The sequence below is a fragment of the Podarcis gaigeae genome (genome assembly GCF_964106915.1).
Source record: "Podarcis gaigeae genome assembly, chromosome: 2".
NCBI lineage: Eukaryota > Metazoa > Chordata > Lepidosauria > Squamata > Lacertidae > Podarcis > Podarcis gaigeae.
Window position 1 is genome coordinate 72,579,400 of NC_139679.1, and position 25,555 is coordinate 72,604,954.

Below are 25,555 nucleotides of genomic sequence, written 5' to 3' on the forward strand. Positions count from 1 at the left end.
GTACTAGAGTCAGGGCCTTTTCAGTAGCGGTATAATATCTTTGGGAACCAGAAGAAGTACATGGGCCTCCATCCTTTCTGTGTTTTGAGCAGATTGTAAACACTTGCTTGTTTCAAGCTACATTATATTAAGAGAGTTTTAAGTGGCATTTTAAATTCCTTTAAACTGCTGGTGTTTTAGGGTATACTTTTGTCACCAGAATCCCCGCCCCCCCCCCGCCCCCGAATGGGACGTAGAAAAATGTGCAAAGCTAGCAGTGGGCCTTATGGCTCCTGTTTATTTATTTATTTGTGCTGTTTATATATTCAAGATCCTCATACACCACCTTTCTAGGCAAAGACAACTTTTAAAAGATAATTAAAACTATACATTTTTTTTAAATCAAAACAAAACACTGGCGACAAATGTATACCCTAAAACAGCGGCAGTTTAAAGGAATTTAAAACGCCACTTAAAACTCTCTTAATATAATGTAGTTTGAACCAAGCAAATGTTTACAATATGCTCAAAACACAGAAAAGATGGAGGCCTGTGTCAAGTCTCAAATACCAAGGAGACAGGTGATGGACAGTGAGTAAAGGAAGCCCGGAGCATTACAACTAAGGGTTGGTTAAAAACAAAACAAAAAAACTATCAGCATTTTAGCAGCGTTTGACTAACTTCAAGTGTGATGAATGACTATGCTAGGAGCCCATTTCTTAAAATACAAAAATATTTTGGCAAATGATCTTTGCCTTATCTTTGTTCTCACAGATTTACTGGCCAGCGCCTGTGGAATGGAGGGAAGAATGCAACTGGGCAGGAAAAGACATCAATGTAAGTGACCCATTTGGATGGGGAGGGAAAATCCTTTGCTCAGCCCCTATGTGAGTCGGGGCATAAAACAAAGGAGGATAAGGAGCATCAGGAAAGGCGATGTGAGTCGCTTGCTTTCCAGAGCGAACATTTCAATTGACACATCAAGCAGGGCATGGAGACTTCTCCGAGTTGTCTGACCACGATGAGCTGGGGGAAATAGCAGCCTCCCCCTCCCAGTAATTCACCCATGACCCTTCATTGCATCTTGCTGTTTTCATTGAGCATCTTACTGTTTTCTCTGTCTCTCCCTGGCCTCGCAGACAGCACCATCATGCCCCAGCCCTGGGAAGAGGCCCCGGGAGGCCTTGGGAGTCATGTTGCTGTGAAGGGACCGGTTGGTGCACTTAAGAGATTCCTGCTTAGCTGTGACCCATCCTGACCTCCCAGGAGATAAGAGGAGGGTTCCCACCATTTTGGCAGGAGCAGAGATGAACCAGGACACAGCCAGATTTTGCTCCTTGATAACGTTGGGCCAGCAGCATGAAGGGGTCTCGGTCACCTTGGCTATAATTCTTACAGGTTGTCCATGGAGGGAGCGGTGCTGTGTCAAGCCTGGCAATGTGAGCTTTGTGAGCTGTTGGGTTTCTCTCTTCTAGCTTTGGAGAGCAGTCTTGGGTCACCGTTTTCTTTCAGGATTGCCTGGTCAACTTGGAAGTTCCCATTGAGGCTGTTTGGTGCAGCTTCCAGTGAAGGGCACGAGAGGACAAAAGGGCAGCCTGTCTCCTCCTTGGATTTTGCTTGTCTCTGTCCAGAATACTGCTCTAAGCCCTGAAACAGCATATGTAAGCAAAGTTTGCCCTCATCCAAGAAGGTTGAAAGAGAGGTAGGGTTTGTGGGCTTTAGGACTAAGACCTTGGGCCCATCCAGCTGACTGTAATTTTGGAGACTCATCCAGACTTCCTTTTGTGCCATGTTTCTAGGCACCAGTCTGTGCTTTAAAGTTCCATTACCAAGCAGTTATGTGTGTGTGTGTTTTGGGGGAGGGTTGTCCTGGCACATTCCAAGGGAAAACCTGTGTTTTTCTGCAGAATTGGATCAAACTGCAATTAGGTTTCCCTGCAGGTTGTCATTTGGTAAAATGTGGGTTTGCCCAGGGAAACTTCTGGGACAAAAGAACAAAACAAAAACACTTGAACATGGAGCTTTTTAAAGTGTGGCCCTGTGCCTAGAAAGTGGCACAGAAGAAAGGCTGGGTGAGCCCTGAGTGCACTGTTTCAGTCCTTCTGATCCCCACAGTTGAGAATCCATGCAAATATTTCAACAGCTGATGGGGTTGATGTGACAGTAATAGGACCTGTGTCATTCATGCAACTGCCTTCTCCATTCATCACATCAAGGGGAAGTGAGACGTACCTTTCCCCACTGCTCTTGCTTTTGCTTCCGGTTAAGGGCTGTGGGATAGGAAAGTTGCCATCCTTAAGGGAACTCTGGCACTATGCAATGTTATGAAGTGCTGTTGGTACTTTGACCTGGTGCAGAATGCCATGAAAAAGTGTGATGTGGTCATGATGACCTAATTCCTGTGGTTAATTATTTGCATGATGGACAATAGCCTAGAGTGGAATCAGGCAAAAGTGTTCTATGCATGTGCATACAGACACTGAAAGCAGCTCTCTGAACAAGGCAAAGGAAGGATTAGCAACTTCCTGAGTCAGACCATTGGTCCCTCTAGCTGAGTTTGGTCTGCAGCAGGGTTAGGGAACCAGTGGTCCATCAAGTATTACTAGACTGCAACCCCATAATCTCTGACTATTGGTCATGCTGGCTGAGTTGGAGTCCAGTAACACCTGTCTGACCACAGGTTATCCACAGTTGGATTGCAGGGACTGGCAGTGGCTGTCCAGGCTTTGCGAACAGGGATATATCCCAGCTGAACCTACATTACAGACTTTGAACTTGGGACTTTATGCATGCTAAACATGTGGTCCTCCACTGAATGACGGCCCTTATTCATCATAGAGGAAACAGGCCTAGAGAGATGGCTCATTTGCCAAAAGCGAATGGAGCTAGGAGTTTTCAGCAACATGGTCACAGTCAGGAAGATCTTGCGGTGGGGGAACCAGGACCAGTGTCGGTACAAGAGCTGCCCTGTGTCCCGTCACTCTTGTTTGAAGCAGAAGCAATTTGTTGCAGAACCACTGTGGCTGAAGAGCGAGTGACAATGCAGTAGCAGCACCACTGACGCATCGGCAAAGCCAAGAGCTGAGCCCCCGAGGCTTAGTGCTACTCCTCCCCAGCTTTTGTTTCAGACACAAGCACCACTGACCCTGTTGAAGAGGGGTGGGGAGATCAGCACCTCTGTGCTCTACTGAGCAAGTGTGGGCTGTGGGGCTTCCTGAAAAGCAGCTGGTGGGAGGAGGAGAGGCATTAGCAAGACACCTCTCTCTCTCTCTCTCTCTCTCTCTCTCTCTCTCTCTCTCTCTCTCTCCACCCCTCTCTCTGATGGTTCCCTGTCTCCTTTTCTCTTCCTGTCAACAGCTCTCCATATTCAGGCTGCTTTATCCATCAGGGCAAAAGGGCAGGAAAACAAAAAGTCCCAAGGTTGTTTTTCTTCCTGGGCTTGCTCAAGAGTGATGATAGGGGCTGTAGGAACCCCAGGCTTGTTTACTCAAGACCAGCCCAGCAGTGGGTGGGTAGGATGCTCTGCAAATGGTTTAGACCCCAAGGACTGCTTTGGAGATGACATCTGTGTGCATGTGTTTGGAAGAGGGGAAGAGAGGGAGAGGGAGACTTTGAGCATTCCCCACTCCCATCACAACTAATAAATCCTCAAAGTACCAAACCCAGCACTTCCAGCTACTCTTCTCCGCTGGCAGATTTGCAGGTTTTCAATTGTGTGAATATCACACGCACAATTGTGCCCTTTAGCAGAGTATGTGCCTAACCAGTGGCAGTCTTGTATTAAATGAATCAGATGCAAAGTGTGAGAAGACCCAACTGAATTTTCTTTCTCTTTCTCCAATTTAAAAGGAGCAGCATATACCAAGTAGAGAGCAAATCGTACAGGGGGAGGCATCTTCAGAGAATGGGAGTAAATAATGGGAGACACCCCCTTTTGTTGTGCAAATCATTTTAGAGGCAGAGCAATTATCACCAGAGTGCACACAAAAAATCCCCATATATATTGAGCTGTGATAATGAGCATGTGTAAGAATAGACTTGGTCCGGTGCGCAGGCTGCAGAGAAGAAGCTTGCTGGCTTTAATGGGACTGGGAAAGGGTCCAGGGCTCACTGGAGCTTAGCTGTCTTTATGGTTGGAAGTTCATTTAAATTCAGTGCTACGGATTGACGTTTGCAGTCTAGGTTAAGCATTAACGGAGCATAAGCTGCGAGATCACACTCTTGCCTTTCCATCTATGTAGGAGTTAAGCAGGGAAAGCAGAGCAGGTGCTAAGAGGTTGGCAACACTATGGATTCATCCACATTTACCTTTTGCCCCACAGTTTCTAGGCTTTAAAGCGCCATGTCTAGGTCCTTTTGGCACTTTCCCCCATGAAAACCTTCTCTTTAACGCTGAGTCAGAACAAATGGCAATTTCCCATTTGCTCCAACTCAGTGGTAACTCAGTGGGTTTTCGTGGAGACAGCACCAGGACACACAAAAAAAGTGCTAGGTCACGGTGCTTTAAAGCATTGCTTTCTACCTAGAAACAGAGCACAAAAGGAAGTTTGGATGAGCCCTAAGAGAGAGCGGGGCGGCGGGGTTGAAGGACACAGGGTGTGTTCGCACCACAAAGCACATGGCAATCACCTAAGAATCTCAGGAACAGTAGTTTGTTGATGGTGCTGGGAAATGTAGCCCAGTAAGGAGGAAGCTATAATTCCCAGAGGAAGTAATGTGCTTTCAGTGTGTCCTTTTCTAGCACAGTGGTTTCAAAGTCACTCTCTGTCAGTGGCTGGCTTTTGCTCAAGAACCAGTTTTCTTCCAAGTTAAACCCCTGGTCCTTCTTTCTAAGCATCGTCTGCAGCGAGTGGCAGCAGCGAGTCAGCATTTCAGGATTGTGCCTGGCGCCATGGGATTGCAAAGCATTTGCTCTGGTGCTGAGCTACCAGCCGAACTTGCAGCCTGACCCAATTCATGGCGTTGAGAGTCCACTGTTGCTTCCCAACCCTCTTCTTGTATGCCCGTTGCATGCCACAAGGGCCGTTTGCCACATTATTGCTCCCTAGGACTCGTCATCTCTGTGACAGATGGCTTGAAGAAGATGGGCAGACACTCAGTGGCACATGTCCAGCCTCTGGAAGAGCAGTTAGGAAAGCAGGGAACATCTGGGAACATCTGGCCCATGACTGATGCATTGATCCATCCGTGTTGCATCTGGCTCATTTCCCTTAACTATTAGCTGCACAGCTGGACAGCCTAAAGGGGGTAAGGGAGGCCAAACCCTTTCTATAGATCAAGTATTATTCTGAAGTTTCGGTTTTCCTTGGCCCAAATAAGAAAACAAGCTCTCAGATGTTGTCTTCCCCAGGGGGAAAGGCATGCACCTAGATAGCTTTTCCAGATGGGGAGGTTTTGACCATAGAAAAGGCACAAGTGCAAGGTGGCACACTGATGCCACCATTTGCAGCTGCAGACTGCTAGATTTCTATAGAAGGGCCATAGCTCAGGGCTAAAGCATCTGCCTTGCAAGCAGAAGGCCCCAAGTTCAACCCAGGCATCTCCAGGTAGGGTTGGGTGAGATGCCTGCCTGTAATCCTGGAGAGCCACTTCCAATCAGGCAATACTGAGTGAGATGCTTCAATGGTCTGAATCTATATAAGGCAGTGTCCTATGTTCCTAAGCAGGGATAGTGTTGATTGCAGAGGGTTCCCCCAGTTGCCCAGCATTTAACTCTGTCACAGTCACCTTGGTGCAAACAAACTGGGCGAGTGAGCAGGAGAGTTTTGTGTGCAAGAGGCGAGGAGGGACTGAGCCTGTTGATTTGGGGGTAAGTTTGTGTTTGAGGCTCTTGGTTTTCTCCTGACATGACCCGGGGGTTGGATTGGGCCACTCATCAGTGGTTTAGGCAGTCAGTGCCTAGGCTCCCTTGTGACCTTGGCAAGGAGACATGGGTGCAGCCAAGGGGGGCTGGGGGGCAGCTGCCCCCCCAATCAATAAACATCAATAAAATACATAGCAAACTGAGGTTATGCCCCCTCTAACAAAAGATCTGCCTCCCCCCAACAAAAATCCTGGCTACACCCCTGCAAGGAGATTTATTGGTGTGGAGAGGGTCAGTTTTTTGCACCTCCCCTGGGCCTGTTGGGGGCCAACCTAGCCAGCCCCTAGGTACACCCCTGACAGCCACCTGGGGACTAGTGGGGCAGAGAGGCAGAGCAGCAGGTGTGACCTTATACAACAGGCTGCATTATAGTAATGTAGGACAGATGATTCTAAGCTGCCACTGCCCCACAACCTCCTTGTGGACAAGCAAGAGGCATGATCACAGTTCCAAGAGCTTCTCCACCCCTGGATTAGATAACTGCCAAAGTCCTTTCCAACTCTGAAAGTCTGTGGGAAGAATTCTGATCCTTCTGTCGGTGCGAGTATTTCTGCTTGCCAGAGAGAATGATCCCCCCTGTGCTCTGTTCTGGGGGTTCTGCCCTGCGCTGCAAAGCAGATTGAGGGGACTCACGAGGGGAAGAAAGAGGGGGAGCCCCATGGGACTGTACTGGCTTCTGCTAGCAGGCCAGGTTGGTTGAATCCTGTGGTTCAAGGTGCATGACTGTTGGGGCTTCGTGCCGTGCATTTGCACCCCCACCCCCAAATTATTATCTTGCAGGCATTTCAGTTACTTCCAGTATTTAATCTCATCAAGCAAATTAGCCTGTGCTTGGCCCTGGCTTTCATTTTTACACCTGATCAGTCACTGATAATAGCATGAAGAGCTGCTGGAAATCTTCCCATGATTTGTCTGGCATTTGCTATATCCTGCTTTATGGCCATTGCTCCATCTTATCTCCCCTTTCCTTATCCCAGCCTTCTTTCCTTTTGAAACTAACTTTGCACAAATGCCAAAACTTTCCCACTGACAGGGAGCTCTTTTCCATCTTGCAGAATTTTGTCTATTCTAATATGCCTACTTCAGATATTTGGGGAGTTTCTGGATCAAAGTTATTGATGGGTATATGGAGGCAATTCCATGGTGGTGGTGGTGTTGATAAAACCAAACACTTCCAAATTCCAGAGGAGAGTGTGTATGTTGCATGTGTGTGAAAGAGGGGTTGGGAGGGTGGGGAAGGGAGGCAGGAAACTATGAGGAGTAAACTGAAGGGAAAGGGAAAGAAAGTGACAACTCAACCACTCTCTTGTAAAGCACATCTTGCAGGACCCCTCAATTCATCTTTCCTGGTTTTGAAGTTTGCAAACCACTGAAATTCCAAAGCTGAACACAGAGCCAGTGATCAGACTGTAGCTTGAACTCTGGCCCACTCAATCCCAATGCAGTCCTTGCAGCCAGGGTCAGTTCATGTGGTGCCTGCTATGACTCCTACCATCCTTGACCATCAACCAAGCTGCCTGGGGCTGATGGGAGCTGGAGTCCAAGAACACCTGGCAGCCACCATGTTTGCTCCCCTTGCATGAAGCATTGCTCTGGAATTTAGTTCCTCCATGTAGAGCTGGCACAATCTGCTGCCTGAAACCCTGGAAGAGCCACTGCCAGACAGTGTGGGCAACGCTGAGCTAGATGGGCCAGTGGCCTGACTCAGAGTGAGGGAGCTTCCTGTGCCCCCCTGGTTCTGTGCTCCCTTCTCCTCCTCCCCTCTTCCTCTTTTGCCTGTAGGTTTCCTTGCTTGCTGCCATTGCTACTTGTTTGCTGAGCCTTCCCTGATCCCCACCCACTGCTCTTGGCCACTTGTGGAGTGGCTCTTTTTAGCATTTTATTATTATTATTATTATTATTATTATTATTATTATTATTATTATTATTATTATTATTATTATTATTTTGCCTTGCCTGCTTAGGTCGGCTTGTTCTCAGTTAGCCTTCAAGAGAAGTCTCTGTGGTGTTTGTCTGTCTCTTCCTGCAAGGTGCCTGGTGGTGCTGGATGGGATCCTGACTTCCTCTCCCCCCCCCCCCCCAATATCTTGACACTCCCCTGGGGCTCATATAACAAGAGAGCATCACTTCTGCCTGAGTTATTCCAGACATTTAAATAATCAGCCACTTTCTAAGGGGCAGGAGTGATCCGTCAGTGGCTAATTGTGCTCAGCAGCAAGTCAAACAGATGTTCCCCTCCTGACAGGCCCTGAAAGGGAGGGGCTGCTGGGAAGGCTTGCTTTGTAGGAGGGAGGCAGCGGCTCAAACAGGGGTCTTCTGTGGCATGAGCAGGGGTCTTCGTGTCTGCAGGTGACAGGCACAAAGCCACTCAAGCTTAGTGTGATGGAACGGCTGCTTCCTACGGCGCCCTCTGCTGCGAGGTGAAATGTGCAGAGACTCCCAGTCCACCACGGACAGTATGGCACCCCCATTCCTCCCCTCCCAGTGTGGGAAATGCTTCACAGTCCCAGAGGGAAAGAGAGCTCCCACATGCTCTGGCATCTCAGCAATGTCAAGGGAGGCCGTCCAGAGGCAAGGGAAGGACCCACACTGCAGATGCCTGAACCACAGGCCAGCAAACCCTATGTGTTGCTCTTCCTGCGCGCACCTTGCTGTGGCCTCTCCTCCTCCTCCGTTCCCAGCTTGGCCTGCCCCACAAGACATTCTTTCTGGCAGCAGAGGAGGCACATCTGAAATAAGGATCTGGGTGGGAAGTTGCAGATATGGATGCGAGAATCATTTTTACATTCCTAACAGCTGTCCAAAGCCCTTTTCAGCTCCCTTTCTTTGAGGTCCAGCTCCGAGGGCCTTCTGGCGGTTCCCACACTGCGAGAAGTGAGGTTACAGGGAACCAGGCAGAGGGCCTTCTCAGTAGTGGCACCAGCCCTGTGGAACATCCTCCCATCAGATGTCAAGGAAGACATCTGAAGGCAGCCCTTTTTAGGGAAGTTTTTAATGATTGATGTTTTATTGTGGTTTTAATATCCTGTTGGAAGTCGCTCAGAGTGGTAAAGCTGCCCAGAGTAATAAATTATTATTATTATTATTATTATTATTATTATTATTATTATTATTAGTGGGGCTGCTGGTGCCTCTGTGTTGTGCCCATCCCTCTCCTTATGCAGCATCTCAAGCCTTTGAGACTGCAGGTGTCTGGCTGGTCACTGGAAGCACGGGGTGCTGGGCCAGGTCTTGTGCAGGCACCCCTGGGCCCACGCCGTAACTGGCCTCACTCTTGTCTTGCAGGCCGAGTGCATGAACTTCGTCAAGATCCTGCACCTCTTCAACCGGACGCACCTGTATGCCTGCGGCACTGGGGCCTTCCACCCCATTTGTGGCTTCGTAGAAGTTGGGCAGCGTGCAGAGGTGAGCCAGGCATGGAGGTTCATAGGGTGGTCTCTACTGAGGTGAGGGAAGGCGCAGGCAGGAGAATCGCTCGAGCCCCAGGCTCTGCTCTCTGGCCTCTCTTACTGGCATGTCCCTCCTCCCTCTCTCTCCAGGACTCTGTGTTTAAACTGGACCTGAAGAACTTAGAAGATGGCAAAGGCAAAAGCCCCTACGACCCACGTCATGTGGCCGCTTCAGTGCTGGCAGGTAAGGGACCAGGCCCCTCCGCCCAAAGCTAGTGATAACTCCTTCCCTCCACCTTGGGTGGCTTTAAAAGAGGGGGGTAAGTTCATGGAGGGTGGAGCTGTTGGTGGCTACCAGCCACAATGGTTATGCTCTGATTCGATGGCTGGAGGAAGCAATGCTTCTGAATGCCACTTTCTGGAAACCACAGGAGAGGAAAGTGCTGTTGTCACAGGCATCTGGTTGGCTCCTGTGAGAGCAGGGTGCTGGACTGGGTGGGCCATTGGCCCGATTCAGCAGGGCTCTTATATTAGAATATAAGAATAAGAATATAAGAATAACCGAGTGGTTGTGTGGGATGTCCAATAAAAACACAGGCAGCACTTTCCAGTCGACACAGCATTTAAAGAGCATCCTCTCTGCCAAAAGAATAATTGGAACTGTAGTTTACCCCTCATGGAGCTACAAATCCCAGCACCCTTTACAGTTCTTTAAATGTATGGTGTGCATGCAGCCGTTGTCTCATCCAAGGACTTGTGAGTCCCTAAAGCTCTTTCAGCATTTGCCAAGTGGAGACTGCTCTCCATCTGATGTGAGAACAGCTTGCATCAGCCAGCACTATGTGCTGAGGATGCCACTGCTGGTGTGGCTGGCGGCACATTCTCTTTTGGCTCCAAGCACCCTCTGAGCAAGGCTCCAGGAATGGCAGCTGCTGCCTCCCGGCCCGCCTGCCTGCCTGCCTGCCTGCCTGCCCAGGAGCTTTCCTGCCTTTAAAGAGCGGAGGACATTTCAGGGGAGATGAATCCTGCATGGGGTACCAGAGAAAGAGCACCTGGGACATGTTCCAGTATGCGGATCCCATGACGAAGCCTTTTAACCTCTGTCTTTTATCTTTCTGTGGTGGCCAGGTGAAGAGCTCTATTCTGGGGTGGCTACTGACCTGATGGGCCGTGACTTCACGATCTTCCGCAGCCTTGGCTCAAGGCCCTCTATCCGCACGGAGCAGCATGACTCCCGGTGGCTCAATGGTCAGTGGGGGCGGGGAGGAAGGGCATCCCAGGGATGCAGAAAATGGGCTTGGGGCTGCATAAACAGCAATTTCCTTGTACTCGCCCTGTTGTCCTTTTTCTATCTCTGATGGATCACTGGTGTTGGGAGTGGGAGAACATGTTCCTTTAAGTGCCAAGGAAACCTATAGTTCCTTAGGACTCTTGTTGGTTTCAATCCCCAGCTGTTTTGTCACTCATGAATGGAGGCTGCCATCTAGTGGCCAGGGCCTGATAGGCAGCTTCCTGACCACTGAACTGCTGACTAACCACCAAGCTAGACAATATGTGTTTAGGATTTCATCTTTTGTTTTCTTTTACAAATTAGCAGCCCCACATGGCTGCAAAGCAGCATTCTGGGAGAAGACCGCTACCCCTTTCCCCTTGTGGCCTTCGATGACCTGAATGCCCCTCCAAATACATCTGCACCATATATTTAAAGCACATTTGTACCATCTTGTGAACTGTGGGTCATCCTCACAAAGGTGTAATTCCTAACACCCCTAAACAATCATTTCCCAGGATTCTTTAGGGGAAGCCACGAGCTTTAAATGTGTCATGTGGCAAAATCTTCTCTGGACAGTGGGCCATCTGTGTTTCTGTCTCCTTTTTTACCCTGTGGGAATGAAAAGCAGCTTCAGAGGATGATGGTGATGATGATGATGATTATGATAAAAAAGCAGGGGGAGATTTAACAATCCCCACCCCACTGTGCCTCAGTCAGATTCCCCATTACACTCATGGGAAAGGAGCAGAGTATATTCATTTGCCTGCAGAAGGTTCCAGATTCAATTCTGCAGTGTGGTGGTTCCAGACTGGTCCAGGAAGCCATTTTTATTTAAACCACGTCCGCCTGTCAGTCTAGTGATGTCAGTTCTGCTGGGTTGGCTGCAAGCATTGGCTCCTCCCATGGGGAACGGGTGCTCATAGCCAGTCCCTGCAGAAACCAGGATCGAAGGTCAGCTGATGGTCAGGGGGACTTTGGTCCTGCTCTGCTCAGGCATGCAAGGGAAGTTCCCTTTAGGAACTTGTGTACCTGAAGCCTTCAGAAAGCAGGATTGCTTCCCTGCCACATGGGCCAACTTTGACTCATCTATTTAACAGCTGGGTAATCCACCCACCTGCCAATGTTGGACCATGGGATGGAGGGGGGAGATAAAGATATGGCCAAAAAGATAAGGAAGAAGGTGACAATAGATAAGTGGTCTGATTCTGCATGAAGCAGCACAATGCTGCTCTTTGCATTTTTTTCCTAAGTGGAAGACCATTATGTTCCCTCACATAATGTACAATTTCCCACCTCTTTGCTTTAGCATTGATGTTCTCCCACTTGTCTGTCCCCAAGAGCCCAAATTCATTGATGTTTTCTGGATCCCGGAGAGTGAGAATCCCGATGACGACAAGATCTTCTTTTTCTTCCGGGAGACAGCAGTGGAAGGAGCCCAGGGGCTGGGCAAGCAGACCTTCACCCGCATTGGTCAGATCTGCCGGGTGAGAGCTCTGTGCCTTCTCGAGTCCAGTGCTGAGGACCGGGCAAGGCCTGGTCAGGTTGATACCAGTCAGGCAGGTTAGGGCGGGTATCTGGGTGCCAGCCCAGCGCTTGTGGGCTGGCTGAGTGGCGGCCCAGTTTCAGCGTACATCCATGAGCCTGCTTGTATGAGAGGGCTCTGCCTCTGCCCTGTGGAGAAGCATTAGGGTCCACCCTATTCTTAGGCCTTCCTGCACTTCAGCTTATTGAGCCCCTTGCTGAGCCTTAGGTCAGTTCTCCATGTGGATCTTGCTCTGTGGAGGTGGGCAGCAGCTAGTGGGCAGCTGAACTGGGACACTGGCTGGAAGGAGTCTTTCATGGCAGGAGTGGGGCTCTAGCAACAGTGAGGGAAAAGTGTTTTTGGGGCAGAGGTCTAGGGCCCCATTCAGCAAAATGAGCAGGGGGGGCAAGTGCAGTGAGGCATTTCAAGTAAGTGAACTAACACACATTATCATCTAAGAGGGTGCTCACCCATAAGACCATGGGGGGAATCCGGAGTCTAAAATGTCCTACATGCACTGCTGTCCCTGGCTACCTCTCTGATAAGCCTCTCTTCCTCTCTCTGCAGAATGACATGGGTGGGCAGAGGAGCCTGGTGAATAAATGGACAACATTTCTGAAGGCCCGGCTGGTGTGCTCGGTGCCTGGCAGCGATGGGAGTGATACGTACTTTGACCAGCTCCGTGAGTGACTGTGGCTAATTGAGGTCTGGTCTGGCAAGGGGAGGGGCCCTAGATAATTGGCAGAACACAGGCATTTTGCACATAGAAGGTCCCAGGTTCAGTCCCCAGCATCTCCAGGTGGGGCTGGGAGAGACTCCTACCTGAAACTGGAGATCCACCTTGACAGAGAAAACTGTGCAAAAGCTACATGTTCTAGAATGTAGGATAGGGATGCATTCACCCACATATAGGGACGCGGGTGGTGCTGTGGGTTAAACCACAGAGCCTAGGACTTGCCGATCAGAAGGTTGGTGGTTTGAATCCCCGCGACGAGGTGCGCTCCCGTTGCTCGGTCCCTGCTCCTGCCAACCTAGCAGTTTGAAAGCACGTCAAAGTGCAAGTAGATGAATAGGTACCGCTCCGGCGGGAAGGTAAACGGCGTTACCGTGCACTGCTCTGGTTTGCCAGAAGTGGCTTAGTCATGCTGGCCACATGACCCAGAAGCTGTACGCCCGCTCCCTCGGCCAGTAAAGCGAGATGAGCGCCGCAACCCCAGAGTCGGTCACGACTGGACCTAATGGTCAGGGGTCCCTTTACCTTTACCACCCACATATGTGCACATAGGCAGCCAAAACATGGGCAATTTTTAAAACACGTGACTTTGAAGGAATAGCTTGTGATTATTATAATATTTCTATGAAGACATTACGTTGTTCAAATCCTAAGCAACCTTTCATGTTCTAAAGCAAAACAGATTTCCACATTTTTAGTTACATTTTTTGTCCCATGCATTTATATCTTCCAAATCTCAACCAAAGAACATCATTTCGTTTGAAAAGTGCCAGTTTGCAATCCAGCTTTGTATAATTAGGTGTAGGTTGTTTTTTGACCCATTGCAGCCAAATCCCATAGTCAAAATAACCAAGTTTTAACACCTGATGGACTTGTGCCCTTATATACATGTTTTTCATATTTTATACATTTGAATAAAAAATGCACATGGATCGTTTTGAATGTTCTGAATGTATCCACATTGGGCTCCTCCAGACTGGTTTGGTTTTTTTGTAGTTGCATGCTGCAACGTATGTAATACACTAGAGGTGGATTTACACTGGACTGTCCACACACAGTTCTGCTTTACTAGTTCTTCTGCTACACTTCCCCAATGTTACAGCATTGTTGACATCTGGAGGGACACTCTTGCACTGCTATTAGTTTTAGCATAAGTAATATTCCAATTTATTACCCTCTCTTCACCTTAAAGTCCCAGGGCAGGTTACAATAATGCGATTGTTGCTATGGCACAACAAAAGCCAGACAACTCCCCACCCATCTATGTGGTATAAAATTTCAGCAGGAAGCTCCAGTACCCATTGGAAATGTCCATCTTGAAACGTTTGCAGGTGCAAACGGTATTGAAAGCGGAATCATGTAAAATTGCCCTGGTGCCAATGTGAGCAAAATGTATCATAAATGCAAACTAGAAAGGGCTTTTGGGGGAGCTCCATTGTGTGATGGCTAAATAGATAAACAAAACAAATCTGAACTGCTGTCCTTAGAGGACGACAATTTTTTTTATTTATTTATTTATTTATTTATTTATTTATTTATTTATTTTGACTTGTGGTGTTCTGTTCTGTTTAATTGGTGCTAGTGCCTGATCACTGCCAATGGGTCAGCAGAGAAGGCTTAATTTACTTCTCCCTGTTGAAGGGGGGGGGCGGGGAGGTTAGAGAAAGGTTCACTCTCTAGCTAGAGTATTCTCCTCTGGCTGGGAAAGGGATTGCCATGCTCCAGGTGGAAGACTGCAGGCCAGTGACTCCTTTTCTCCTTCTCTCTCTTCCTCTGCTTGGTCAGATGATGTATTTTTGCTGCCAACCAGAGACAAACGCAACCCTTTGCTGTATGCTGTTTTCACCACCTCCAGGTAAGGATAATAGTGGTTTCCGCCACATTCAGCCGGGTTTCCTTTCCCCAAGGGGCTGTCAAGGTAATGTCTGACCTTCTGGGAAATGTCCCCCCAGACATATTGGAGGGTGTGGGGTGGAGACACACACCACCTGGTTATTCCTTCCCCTAATGCTTCTCTGTGGTCTGCTCCCACAGCACCGTCTTCAAGGGCTCTGCTGTCTGTGTCTACCATATGAGTGACATCCGCAGAGCCTTCTTGGGACCTTTTGCTCACAAGGAAGGGCCAAACTATCAGTGGGTGTCCTACCAAGGCCGGGTCCCTTACCCCCGCCCAGGAATGGTACGTGCCTTGGACTTGGGGTGATGAAATGAAGCCAGGTTCAAACTACTTAGAAACCATTTGGCAGGCATGGGGTATATAAAATTCAATAGTAATGATAATAATAAAAAAATAACAACAGTGCTTGTTGATGTAGAGATGTGGGAACACCCAGAACAATGTGTTTGGAGAGCTCTTGGCTAGATGGAGAGAAGAGCGGGCTGAAATGGGGGAATGGGCTGGGGGAGGATGGGGGTTTCTGGTCCAGGATTGTGGGGAACTGACAGTATTCTATGAAACTTCAGGGCTTCAGAAAACTAAGGAAATTTGGGCATCACCAGAGCTGCCTGGAAGGGTAGCAGGGGATTCAAGGTAGGGTGTGATTGGACTGGAAAGGGAGTTATGTGGGGTGCATGGAGGTCTGTGATGTGGTGTTTCTAGGAGTAGATGGTTTTTACATGCCTGGGCCTTCAACTCTCTCTCTCTCTCCCCCTCTCCCCTTCAGTGTCCCAGCAAAACCTTTGGCACATTTAGTTCCACCAAGGATTTCCCCGATGATGTGATTCAGTTTGCTCGCAACCACCCGTTAATGTACAACTCGGTGTTGCCACATGGCCAGCGACCCATCTTCCTGCAGACCAACGTGGGCTACACCTTCACCCGCATCGCAGTAGACCGAGTGGCTGCTGCTGACGGTCACTATGATGTCCTCTTCATTGGCACAGGTGTGTCTGCACGCCTCCCCTTCTGATATGCCTACCAAGTTCCCTTCTGCTTCTTTAAACAGCATGCTAGGATGCCCACAGTTCAAGGGTCAAAATGTGCGTTCTGGTGACCAACTCTAGGTAACCCTTAGCTCATTCCTTGTAGAGCACTCCCTCCAGATGTGTATGTAGGACAGCAATGGGGCACCTCAGGCCCTCTAGGTATCTCTACACAGCCCTCGGGACTTTTCCCTGGCCTACTTCTTGCCCTGCTTGAGTTCTTTCCCCTGACTGGAATATATCCTTGAGCGGTGATAATTTAGAATAGAAAATGATGTGGCTACACAGGCATGGTTCAATTTAGGGCCTCCTTTGGCTGCTATTAACTTTAAAATGTGTGCACATACACACAGAGGAGATGCTGTTCATTGATCTCCCGCCTTGTTTCTAATTGCAGAGTCACTGTGTGTAGTGAAATGTTATATGCTTTCAGCTAGAACCCTTGTCCTGTTGCCTTTGCCTCCCCTAATCCTGTTGGCCACATTCCCGCCTTCAGCTGGTGCACTGAGAGCTTTGATTTAGCATAAGATCAAAGGAGACTGGAAACTAGATCCCTAAAGGGACCAGCTTAAGTGCCCCAAATCCTTGGAAACTTGGCACATTTTGTTGACCTCATCTCTTTTGTATGAACCAAATTGCCTGGCTTTCAGCTCTTCTTGCATGGCGTCTCTGTGGCTTTGAGAAATCTTTCCTGGGGGAGGCGAATAATAGTTTTACAGAGCTACCTTTGGAACTTGGGAAGCATCTGCCTGCCCATGAATCCCACTTTTGTTGTGCTAAATTGTCCCACTTGCCTGGCAGACATTGGCACTGTCCTGAAGGTCGTTTCTGTGCCCAAGGAGAGCTGGCAAAACATGGAGGAGCTGCTGCTGGAGGAGCTGCAGGTGTTTAAGGTGAGAGTGAGGTGAAGGCTGTCTCAGCTGAAGCCAAGCACAACTGTGCAATGAAAGGACTGTGATGTCCATTCAGGGCCTCCATCTGGCCTAAACATTTCAGAGTTTTCCCTGAACGCTACAGAAGCTTAGAATGTGATGTGGCGCTCATGTCCTGCTTGCAGGTTTCCTGTAATTTGGCCACTGTGAGAACAGGATGCTGGACTAGATGGGCCTTTGCTCTGACCCAGTAGGGATCTTCTTATGCCCGTCTTGTATAAAACTCTGATGGTGGCGACAGTCTTCAGGGCTGCACTTGAGAAACAGAGACAGTAACCTGGGTGCCCTGGGAAAGTGCTTGGATTCCTGATTGCATAGGAGCAATCCTTAAGAAGAAGTGGGATACTGATTGCCTGTCAGTCACACCGCAATTCCTTTTTCTCATTGGCAGGACTCCTCTCCAGTTACAAGCATGCAGATCTCCTCCAAGCGGGTATGTCGTGCAGCAGAAGAGCTTTGGGGAGCCATGGTGTGGGAATGTGAACAGGGAGGCAATGCAGTGATGACTTCTGCATACAGTTGGGGAGAGAGTTCAGCAGTGGGAGATTATCTGAACAGGGCCTGGTATTCATACAGATAAATGTTTCCAAGTAAGAGAGTCTATCAGAGGTCCTCTGAAGATGAGGCTGTCCCACCTCCTTCAAGGCACCCTGTCCCATCCATCTGCCCTGTGGTTGGTTTAAGTAGGGTTGCCACATGTCCAGATTTCCCCAGACATATCCGGAATACTGCAGTCGGCAGCAGTGTCTGGCTGGAAATCGATAAAATGTCCGGGAAAATCTGGATATATGGCAGCCGATGTCGGCAGTGCTGCCATTTTTCTATTTCAGTTCTCTTCCTTCCATCAACAAGTGTCAGGCCACTCTAGATTTTTCCATGGTCAAGCTAGCAGTTCTCATGCTTTTCCAATGAGAGCTCTGGGCTTCTTTCTCTCTGGGAAAGCCTCGTACCCACCTCTTTTGGACTGTGGTGTCAAAGAGGCCAGAATCAGGTGTAATACTAAGGCAAGCGGCAGAAGACGTTGACTTGGCCTTAATAGGACTGTGTGGCTTTGTCTCCTAACAGCAACAGCTCTACATTGGCTCCAGGACTTCTGTTTCCCAGCTGCCCTTGCACCGCTGTGGGATCTACGGCAAAGCTTGTGCTGAATGCTGCCTGGCCAGAGATCCATACTGTGCCTGGGATGGGACTACCTGCACTCGCTACATGCACAACACCAAAAGGTGTGGTATGACTGCGGGGCTTTCTTGAGGGCAGGGCGGGGCAGAGAGTGATAATGCAGCCTGCCTGTTGTCTCATGGGCCACCTACCCTCTTGCTGCCGGCCAGCTGTGATCTGGTTTGGTGGGAAATTTCCCCCCCCATCTCCTGTTGGCTTGCCTTGAGCAGTGCCCAAAGAGACACAAACCTACCTCCTGACAGCATCCCCGTATGCAGTCTTGGCATGGCCACTGTCCGCTCTTGCCTGCTTAAGAGCCTGCTTCTCCTCTGAGGCCAAAGGCAGATGCTGCTGATACCAAGATGTGGGAAGGAAATAGCTCCCAGCCACTACATTCAGCTGGATCTGTCTATCCAGGAGCGGTACTCTCCAGGTTGCCCAGGATGTGCACTGTAGGATGTCAGTTCTAAGATGTTGTGACTGGAACCCAAGCAGGACAAGAGCAATCTTGCTACATGGCCCCTCTGAGGAGAACATTTGTCTTCAGGAGAAGCCACACATCCCACCTCAGAAGTACAACATACCCTACTTTTGATCCCGATCAACCTTTCTGTGTGCTCTCTCTCTCTCTCTCTCTCTCTCTCTCTCTCTCTCTCTCCCTCTTCTTGCAGGCGGTTCCGGCGTCAGGATGTGCGAAATGGGGATCCCAATGTGCTCTGCTTTGGAGGTGAGTGCACTTGGACCCTACACTCTGCATCATTCATGCCCAATTTGGTGTGTCCACCATCACCAACAATGTAAGACGTAGCATGGCCTCAGACTACTGCACTGAATTAGTTCTAGATGCAGCGGAACGTGTGCCTTCCCACCCTCAGCACATATGCACACATGCACTTTCTTCTCTCACACCTGGTATACAATACTGAATGCCAGAACCAGAAGAGCACTGAGAAAATATGAATTCTGCTCAGTGCCCTACTATCCTCTCCCCACGATTAAAAAAGAAAAAGAAATGGCGCACTCAGCAGCAAGTGTTCCTCAACTTCCAAATTACTGCATGGAAAGGGAATTGGACCCTAGAAGAAACTAAATTCACGCTCATTCATTTATCCAAAATACACTGAGCACAGCTGCACATACAATCTTTCTTCCATTACAACTGTCTTCAGAGCTTAGTTGCTCACTTAAGAATAGATTCTTTTAAATATAGCCAGGACAGCATCCTGGATCCATAGATTGTTCCCTCAAAACGCACCCCATTTTGTAGCCAGCTTGGACTTCTGTTTAGATTTCTTCATGCCTTGCTCCAGCTCTGGCCTCAGCACATCCCTGTGTGTTTGTTGTCCTGCCCATATCTCTGTGCTGAGATTAACAGATGACCGTATTGAGCTCTCATGACTTTGTGCTGTCCCTTCCTGCTTCTGTGCAGATCCCCAGCGAAGCAGCGTCCCAGAAAAGAAGTTATATGGAGTGGAAGGCAGCAGCGCTTTCCTGGAGTGCGTCCCTAAGTCACTGCAGGCCCAGGTTGTGTGGACGTACCAGAAAAGCAGCAGCGCCCCCCGGAAGGAGGTAGGAGCTTGGCTGCTGTGTGCACATAGACCAGGGTCACCAAACATTTTAGGACAGTAGGCACATTTTGAATTTGGTTGTGGGTTCCAGTCACAAAACAGCTGCTGCCATTGATGGCAAAAGGCATGTACATCATCCACTGCCACACACAATCACAGAGAGAAGCTCTTTGTACTTCTCCTCTGTTCAGAGTGGAAGGAAGGGTGTCCTATCCTGGCATCCAACGAAAGGTGTCTGCCCATATTTAAGAGGCATATTCCACGTGGGAGTGGCTGAGCCAGTGCAAACAGGAACTAAGCAGGAAAAAACAAACAGCCTCTCGTGCATTGTGGAATTTTGAGCGGATCTTTGCTGAGAGCTTTTGCGGGTATCATAGGAGGGTACCATCAGGAACACCCTGGCACCTGGGGGTGCTATGTTGGTGACCCCGGTATAGAAATATAAGAGAGAATGAGAAACAAACCTGGCAGAATCTAGAGTAGCTGGGGAAACCCAGCCAGATGGGTGGGGTAGAAATATTAAAATTATCATTATTATTATTAGTAGTAGTAGTTTTGCTTCCTCAAGCTACCCCAGCCTCCCTTTGGTTCCAAAACCTCCTGGTATCATAAGTATCTTTGCCTCTGTGATTCTATGAATTCTATAATTAATTGATTAATTAATCAATTAATTAATTAATCAGTCAATCATTCAGTTAATTAACAAGGCGGACACGCTGGCCTCCACTTCCTGCACATCCCCTTCAGCAGATTCTTCCTCCTTCAGTGCAGGCCCCACTGCTTATAGCAGGGACCTGTCTCCAAGCAGGTACCTAGGATTTGTTTAATTTATTTATTTAACCATTTATATGCCTGTGGATCACAGTAAAACATCAGCCCTGACCACTGGTCCTGTTAGCTAGGGATGATGGGCGTTGTAGTCCCAAAACATCTGGAGGGCCAAGTTTGGCCATGCCTGCAAGTGGTTTGCAAGAAATATTTAAATTATCGGAGAGTTTTGAAACAATTACAAACATTTAAAAACAGTTAGAATTAACATTAAAGGTAATTAAAATATGCAAGCATCTGTGTTTGCACAGGCCTTACTGTTGATGGGGCCATCCTCCTCCTGGTTCTTGAATCGTTATTCCTGCCTGTCCCGTCTCAGTTCCTCACCCCTACTGATGACCTCTCACCAATGCTATCCTTTTTCTCTGGCCTTACTAACCTGCAGGTGCTGTTGGATGACCGGGTCATCAAGATGGAGCGGGGGATCCTGTTGCGCAACGTGCAGCGCAAAGATGCCGGCCTCTACCACTGCCACGCCACGGAGCACGGCTTTACCCAGAGTTTGCTGCACCTCCAGCTTGAAGTGATCCACGCCCAGCAGGCCGACTCGCTCTCCATCTCCCGGGAAGAGGAGCCCGCGCAGCCCTTCCACCGCAAGCTCTGGTACCAAGATTTTTTGCAGCTGGTGGACCACCCCAACCTCAGTACCATGGACCAGGTATGTGAGCAGCTGTGGAGCCGCAAAAGCCACCAGCCGAAGAAGAAGCCGCCGCTACCCCCTCCGCTCAGCGTCAAGGCCAAGAGCCACAAGTGGAAGCACCTGGAGGACAAGCGGAAAGGCCGCAGCCGGAGAACACACGAAGTGCCCCGTGCGGAGAGGGGGCCCCGGAGCACTGACGTCTGGTGACCTGCATGGAGTGCAGCTGGACAACCAACCTCTATGCTGGGGAGCAGGGTGGGCATGTAGGGAAAGGGGTGGGAGAGAGGATGCAGGACCATGGTTTGGTGGAGAGGGCTTCCTTTCCATCCTCCTGGCGGCCGCTTCATACGTAGTTTGTAGGGGGGGTGTTGTCATCATAGCAACTTAGCTGCCATTCTTCAGAACTCGGTGCGAAGCAACAGAACCCGACAGGAGAGGGTGGCTTCTGTAGCCCTCGCCTCTTCCATAACATACAACCAAAGATGGTGGCAGCAGTCTCGGGGGACCAAAGGAACCAAGTTATTATGATATCCTGTGCAGTGGGAAGTAAACCAGACAGGATACGCCAGGAGTTGTGGTCCCTTTTTTCATACCCTCAAGGATCTGCTGACTGTCAAGATGTAATTCTGGAGCTGAGGAGCCTTCTAGCTCTGGAGCATCTGTTCGTGCTCAGAATCTTCCTCTGAAGAGGACAGTCCCCCGACGCATCCCTCTGTCTTGATAGGCAGGGTGCCTACCCCGTTTCCTCTCGCTTCCATAACCAAACCGACCTGCCTTGTGCGCATAAGTGTAGCAATGTGCTCTCCCTCTCCAGAGACACTACAGAACCACTGATGTATTTATTAACAGATTGTTAACTGATGAATGTAAATCCACCACCAGGTGGCCCACCAGCATTTGGCCTCTGACTGAAGGGACAGGGCTCCTGTTGCCCAAAGGATTGTGGGTACACTTCTGAAATGTTTTGGATGTGCATGTGGCAGTGATGATGATAACAGAGAAGAGGAACAGTGGCATATCTCCTATGCTCTCAGATCTATATTTTATAGATTCTTCATCAGACTGAGACCCCCTCAAGTGGCAGGGCAGTAACAGAAAGGCAGTTAACACACTGGTAAAACATTGAAGTTGAGGCCCTGTCATGACACAAGGATGTTTGTAGGGTCATGTTGAGCAGTGGAGGTGTCTGTCTGTCCTTTCTTTGAAGGTTGTTGCCAGAAGAATGATGGCCAACCAAGGTTTGTTCCCTTCTTCGGTCTGCTCTGGGGCCCAAGTCACCAGCCACAACCCATTGGGAGCAATATCTAAAAGAGTAGCCCAGACCTCCCCTTCTCCATCTGTTTTGGGCCATATCTCCGACCTTCTCTTGGCCATGTTGACGGGGGGTGATGGGAGTTGTAGTCTAAACCATTTGTAGGACACCATCTTGGGAAAGCCTTGGCACTCATTTTGAAGTCTCCATTTTGGGAGTGCCTTGTCAGGCACCTCTGTGGAGTGCCCAGAAAGGTGTGGTCATGCAGATGCAGCTCATCTGTCCCTTAGATATGCTGGGGAGGTGTTGATCTCTGTGTTGCTTCCTGTTCTGTAGAAAAACAGGAGGTTTCAGTCTGAAGGGAGGTGGAGGTGTTGACTTGATAGAGGCAATGCAGTCTTGTCTTGGATTAGGATTTGGGCAGCAAGGGCCTGAGATAGATAGATCTGCTCTGATTTAAGGTATATAAGCTGTTTCTGTGGTGTCTGAAACATTAGAAAAGGGTGATATCAGCACTACCTAGTCAAGTTGAAAGTCGCTGTCAAGTGAAACAGAAAGTGAGACTGGAGTCCACCATCTTCAAGAACAGAGCAGAACCAATGGTTAGTTATTAAATTCACAGTTCACATCCAGTAAAAGGAAAACTGGCTTACAGAGTTCTCAACCTGTTCTGTACCATTTTTTTTTAGTGCAAACTGCCCCTAAATTGTCCTGCCAGTGAGGAATTTCACAGCTTTTTTTTAAAAAAAAATTGTTGTTTTGCCTTTTATTTCCCTTTACTTTTAGAGTAGCCTACTGCCATGGCACCAGGCTGTCCCTTTTGCCTATGTAGGGTAAAAACTTTCTCTATAATACATGGATGTTAGAACTAATCTGAGATATTTTACAAATAGATTCTGCTACATTGTCATTCTACATAGGGTTGCCATATGTCCTTCTTTTCCAGGACACATCCTCTTTTTCATGGGTGTGTAAAATGAGTGTCGTCATGGTGATCCATAGTTAAAAGCAGAAGTCAGCAAATGTGTCCTCTTTTTTGCTCTTCAAAATATGGCAGCCCTATCTACCCCTCCCTCCCCACTTTACCAGGCAAAATTGCTGATTTAAAATGAAACCAATATCCCACACATGTACAGGTCTTTTAAGGTTGTTTTAAGAACACATTTTGTAGTATTGTAAGCTACACCACAGACTGTGTGGAGCTGTGTGGTGAGGGATAAATGGCAAAGGAGAAGCAAATCAAGCTTATCACATGATTCCAGAGTCTTTGGTCTACCCAAAAATGGACTTGGAAATGTAGTTTTCAGAGAGCGCAGAGAAAATGACAATTCCTAGCATGCCTGGCACCAGGCTCAGAGTGATAGCAGCACCAATGCCATATACTGAAGGAAGGAGGAGAGACCTACCCCCCTTGTCACTACCAGAGCTGCAGAAGTAGCAGCAAGGTCGACATTTGGGTGAATGAGAGAATTTGAAGGCTCAGCCAGGCGACAGGTTAGGGGAGGGATTTGACCCTGTTGGGCCTTCAGCTGGGAGCATACCTGAGTTTCCAGAGCGACTCTCTTGAAAAAAAGCTGATCACATAGGCTTTTCCTAGACTGTATCATTTCAGACTGCAGATATGGAACTGTTTGGTTGAATGCTGTCCCATATTTCTTTTTTTAAAAAATAAAAAAATCCCTGCACATAAAAGAGGTTTAGGGAACCCCCTTCTCCCCTGACATCTTGTTTTCCAAGGCAGCTGACTGAACCCTGTTGGAGACCAGGGTTTCTGAAGCCTTTAAACGGCATTAATAAAACGGCATTAAGAAAAACATAATGTCATCACTGTAATCTTCCTTGCTTGGTTATGGGGAATGGCTGTGATTTAGTATGCTGCTCAAGTCTTAGCCTGTTTCCTATAGCTAAGGGGTGTAAGGGAGAGTGTGTCATGAGATTCAATTATGCCTAACACTTCATCTTTGAATTCTGCCTCCTGCTCTCTTTTGTGCATGATTGACAGCTGTGAAGGATTCAGGCATGCATATCTTGCCATTTCCCCTTGTGAATTTGGGGAAAGGGGTTAGACCCATTATTGTGCAGTGAGCCACACATGAGACACCCTTCTCAGCTTACATGGCACACATACTTGTGGTTTGAGCCTCTAGGGCTTGCCACTTGAAAGGTTTGTGGTTCGAATCCGCTCAACAGTGGTGAGCTCCCATTGCTCTGTCCCAGCTCCTGCCAACCTAGCAGTTTGAAAGCACACCAGTGCAAGTAGATAAATAGGTACTGCTGTGGTGGGAAGGTAAACGGCATTTCCGTGAGCTCTGTCTTCTGTAACGGTGTTCTGTTGCGCCAAAAGCAGTTTAGTCATGCTGGCCACATGACCCGGAAAGCTGTCTGTGGACAAATGGCGGCTCCTTCAGCCTGAAAAGCGATATGAACGCCACACCCCATAATCACCTTTGACTAGACTTAACCGTCCAGGAGTCCTTTACCTTTTACATCCCCCCCCCCACCAACTTAGGATGTCTAAGTGTAGTCATAATAAGCTAGTAGCATAAGAACAGAAGAACAATCCTGCTGGATCAGGCCAGTAGCCCACCTAGTCCAGCATCCTTTTCTCACAGTGGCCCACCAAATGCCTGTGGGAAATCTGCAAGTCAGACCTGAAATCAACAGCACTTTCCCCATTTGTGATGCAGTGGGGGCAGCTACTTTTAAACCTAGATTATTTCCCTAGTTAAAAGCATCAATCACCATCCTGAAACTTTGTGGATGAAACTCAGCTATTTGGCAGGTATAACTTTTTGTTCCCCACTCCTTCCATTTGTTTCCTCTCTTCCCGTGTCCGGGAGGAAAAGATATATTGATCATGAAAACCCCCATTTGGAACCTCAGCGTTTGGGCCATTAAGGTTTCCATACCGAAGAAAGAGGCATCGGACTAACGTCCTTGGCAACTAATTATTGTTTTACCTTATATATCTTATCTGTTGAACCTATGATAAATTCTAAAGGAAATAGTAGCAGCGAAAATAAGTGTACAGAGTTGCTGGACGCGAGGCATAATGTCAGCCAAGGTGGCCTGTGGTGAGTTAACCCAGCCTCAATAGCGACTGGGTCTACTTTAAGACATGCAGAAAGAGTGTGCTGGATCCAGTGTGGTTGGAATATATTAACACAATAAAGCAGTTTTAACTTTGTGTGTCTGGTTTCCATAACATGGAAGTGATCACTGCATACATTTTTAGGTGCTTGCAGAACATCACCTGTTGTCCTCACTCTAGAAACAGAGCAATGATTATGGAGGCAGACCAAAACCCCTTCTTCATTTATGGTTCCAAAACAGCAATGTACCATAGGCATGGTTTCATCAAGCTGTCACCTGGGGGTCATGGTAATCAGGCCAGCGGTCATGTATTACTTAAGATAAGTGAAGCCTAGGACATGATAGCTTGTAGAGATATTTAAGGTCTCCTTAAGATACATGTAGAGGTATTTAAGGTCTCCTG

The 25,555-nt window shown here is 48.4% G+C and overlaps 1 protein-coding gene across 3 annotated transcripts in view; it reads left to right on the forward strand.

The window, feature by feature from the left end:
* SEMA3B (semaphorin 3B) overlaps positions 1 to 25,246 on the forward strand; it is a 66,491-nt gene extending 41,245 nt beyond the window's left edge. For 2 of the 3 annotated variants that reach the window (XM_083726577.1, XM_083726576.1), the window contains 15 exons: positions 754 to 816; positions 9,128 to 9,247; positions 9,382 to 9,475; positions 10,360 to 10,479; positions 11,843 to 11,988; positions 12,594 to 12,708; positions 14,545 to 14,614; positions 14,794 to 14,938; positions 15,423 to 15,642; positions 16,483 to 16,574; positions 17,005 to 17,046; positions 17,679 to 17,836; positions 18,443 to 18,498; positions 19,201 to 19,340; positions 20,553 to 25,246. In XM_083726577.1, the coding sequence (XP_083582703.1) occupies positions 754 to 816; positions 9,128 to 9,247; positions 9,382 to 9,475; positions 10,360 to 10,479; positions 11,843 to 11,988; positions 12,594 to 12,708; positions 14,545 to 14,614; positions 14,794 to 14,938; positions 15,423 to 15,642; positions 16,483 to 16,574; positions 17,005 to 17,046; positions 17,679 to 17,836; positions 18,443 to 18,498; positions 19,201 to 19,340; positions 20,553 to 21,014 (2,043 nt within the window). In that variant the 3' untranslated portion in view covers positions 21,015 to 25,246. The remainder of the gene's footprint in view (positions 1 to 753; positions 817 to 9,127; positions 9,248 to 9,381; positions 9,476 to 10,359; positions 10,480 to 11,842; positions 11,989 to 12,593; positions 12,709 to 14,544; positions 14,615 to 14,793; positions 14,939 to 15,422; positions 15,643 to 16,482; positions 16,575 to 17,004; positions 17,047 to 17,678; positions 17,837 to 18,442; positions 18,499 to 19,200; positions 19,341 to 20,552) is intronic. The other variant, XR_014561168.1, reaches the window with a different exon arrangement.
* The last annotated feature ends 309 nt before the right edge of the window (positions 25,247 to 25,555 follow it).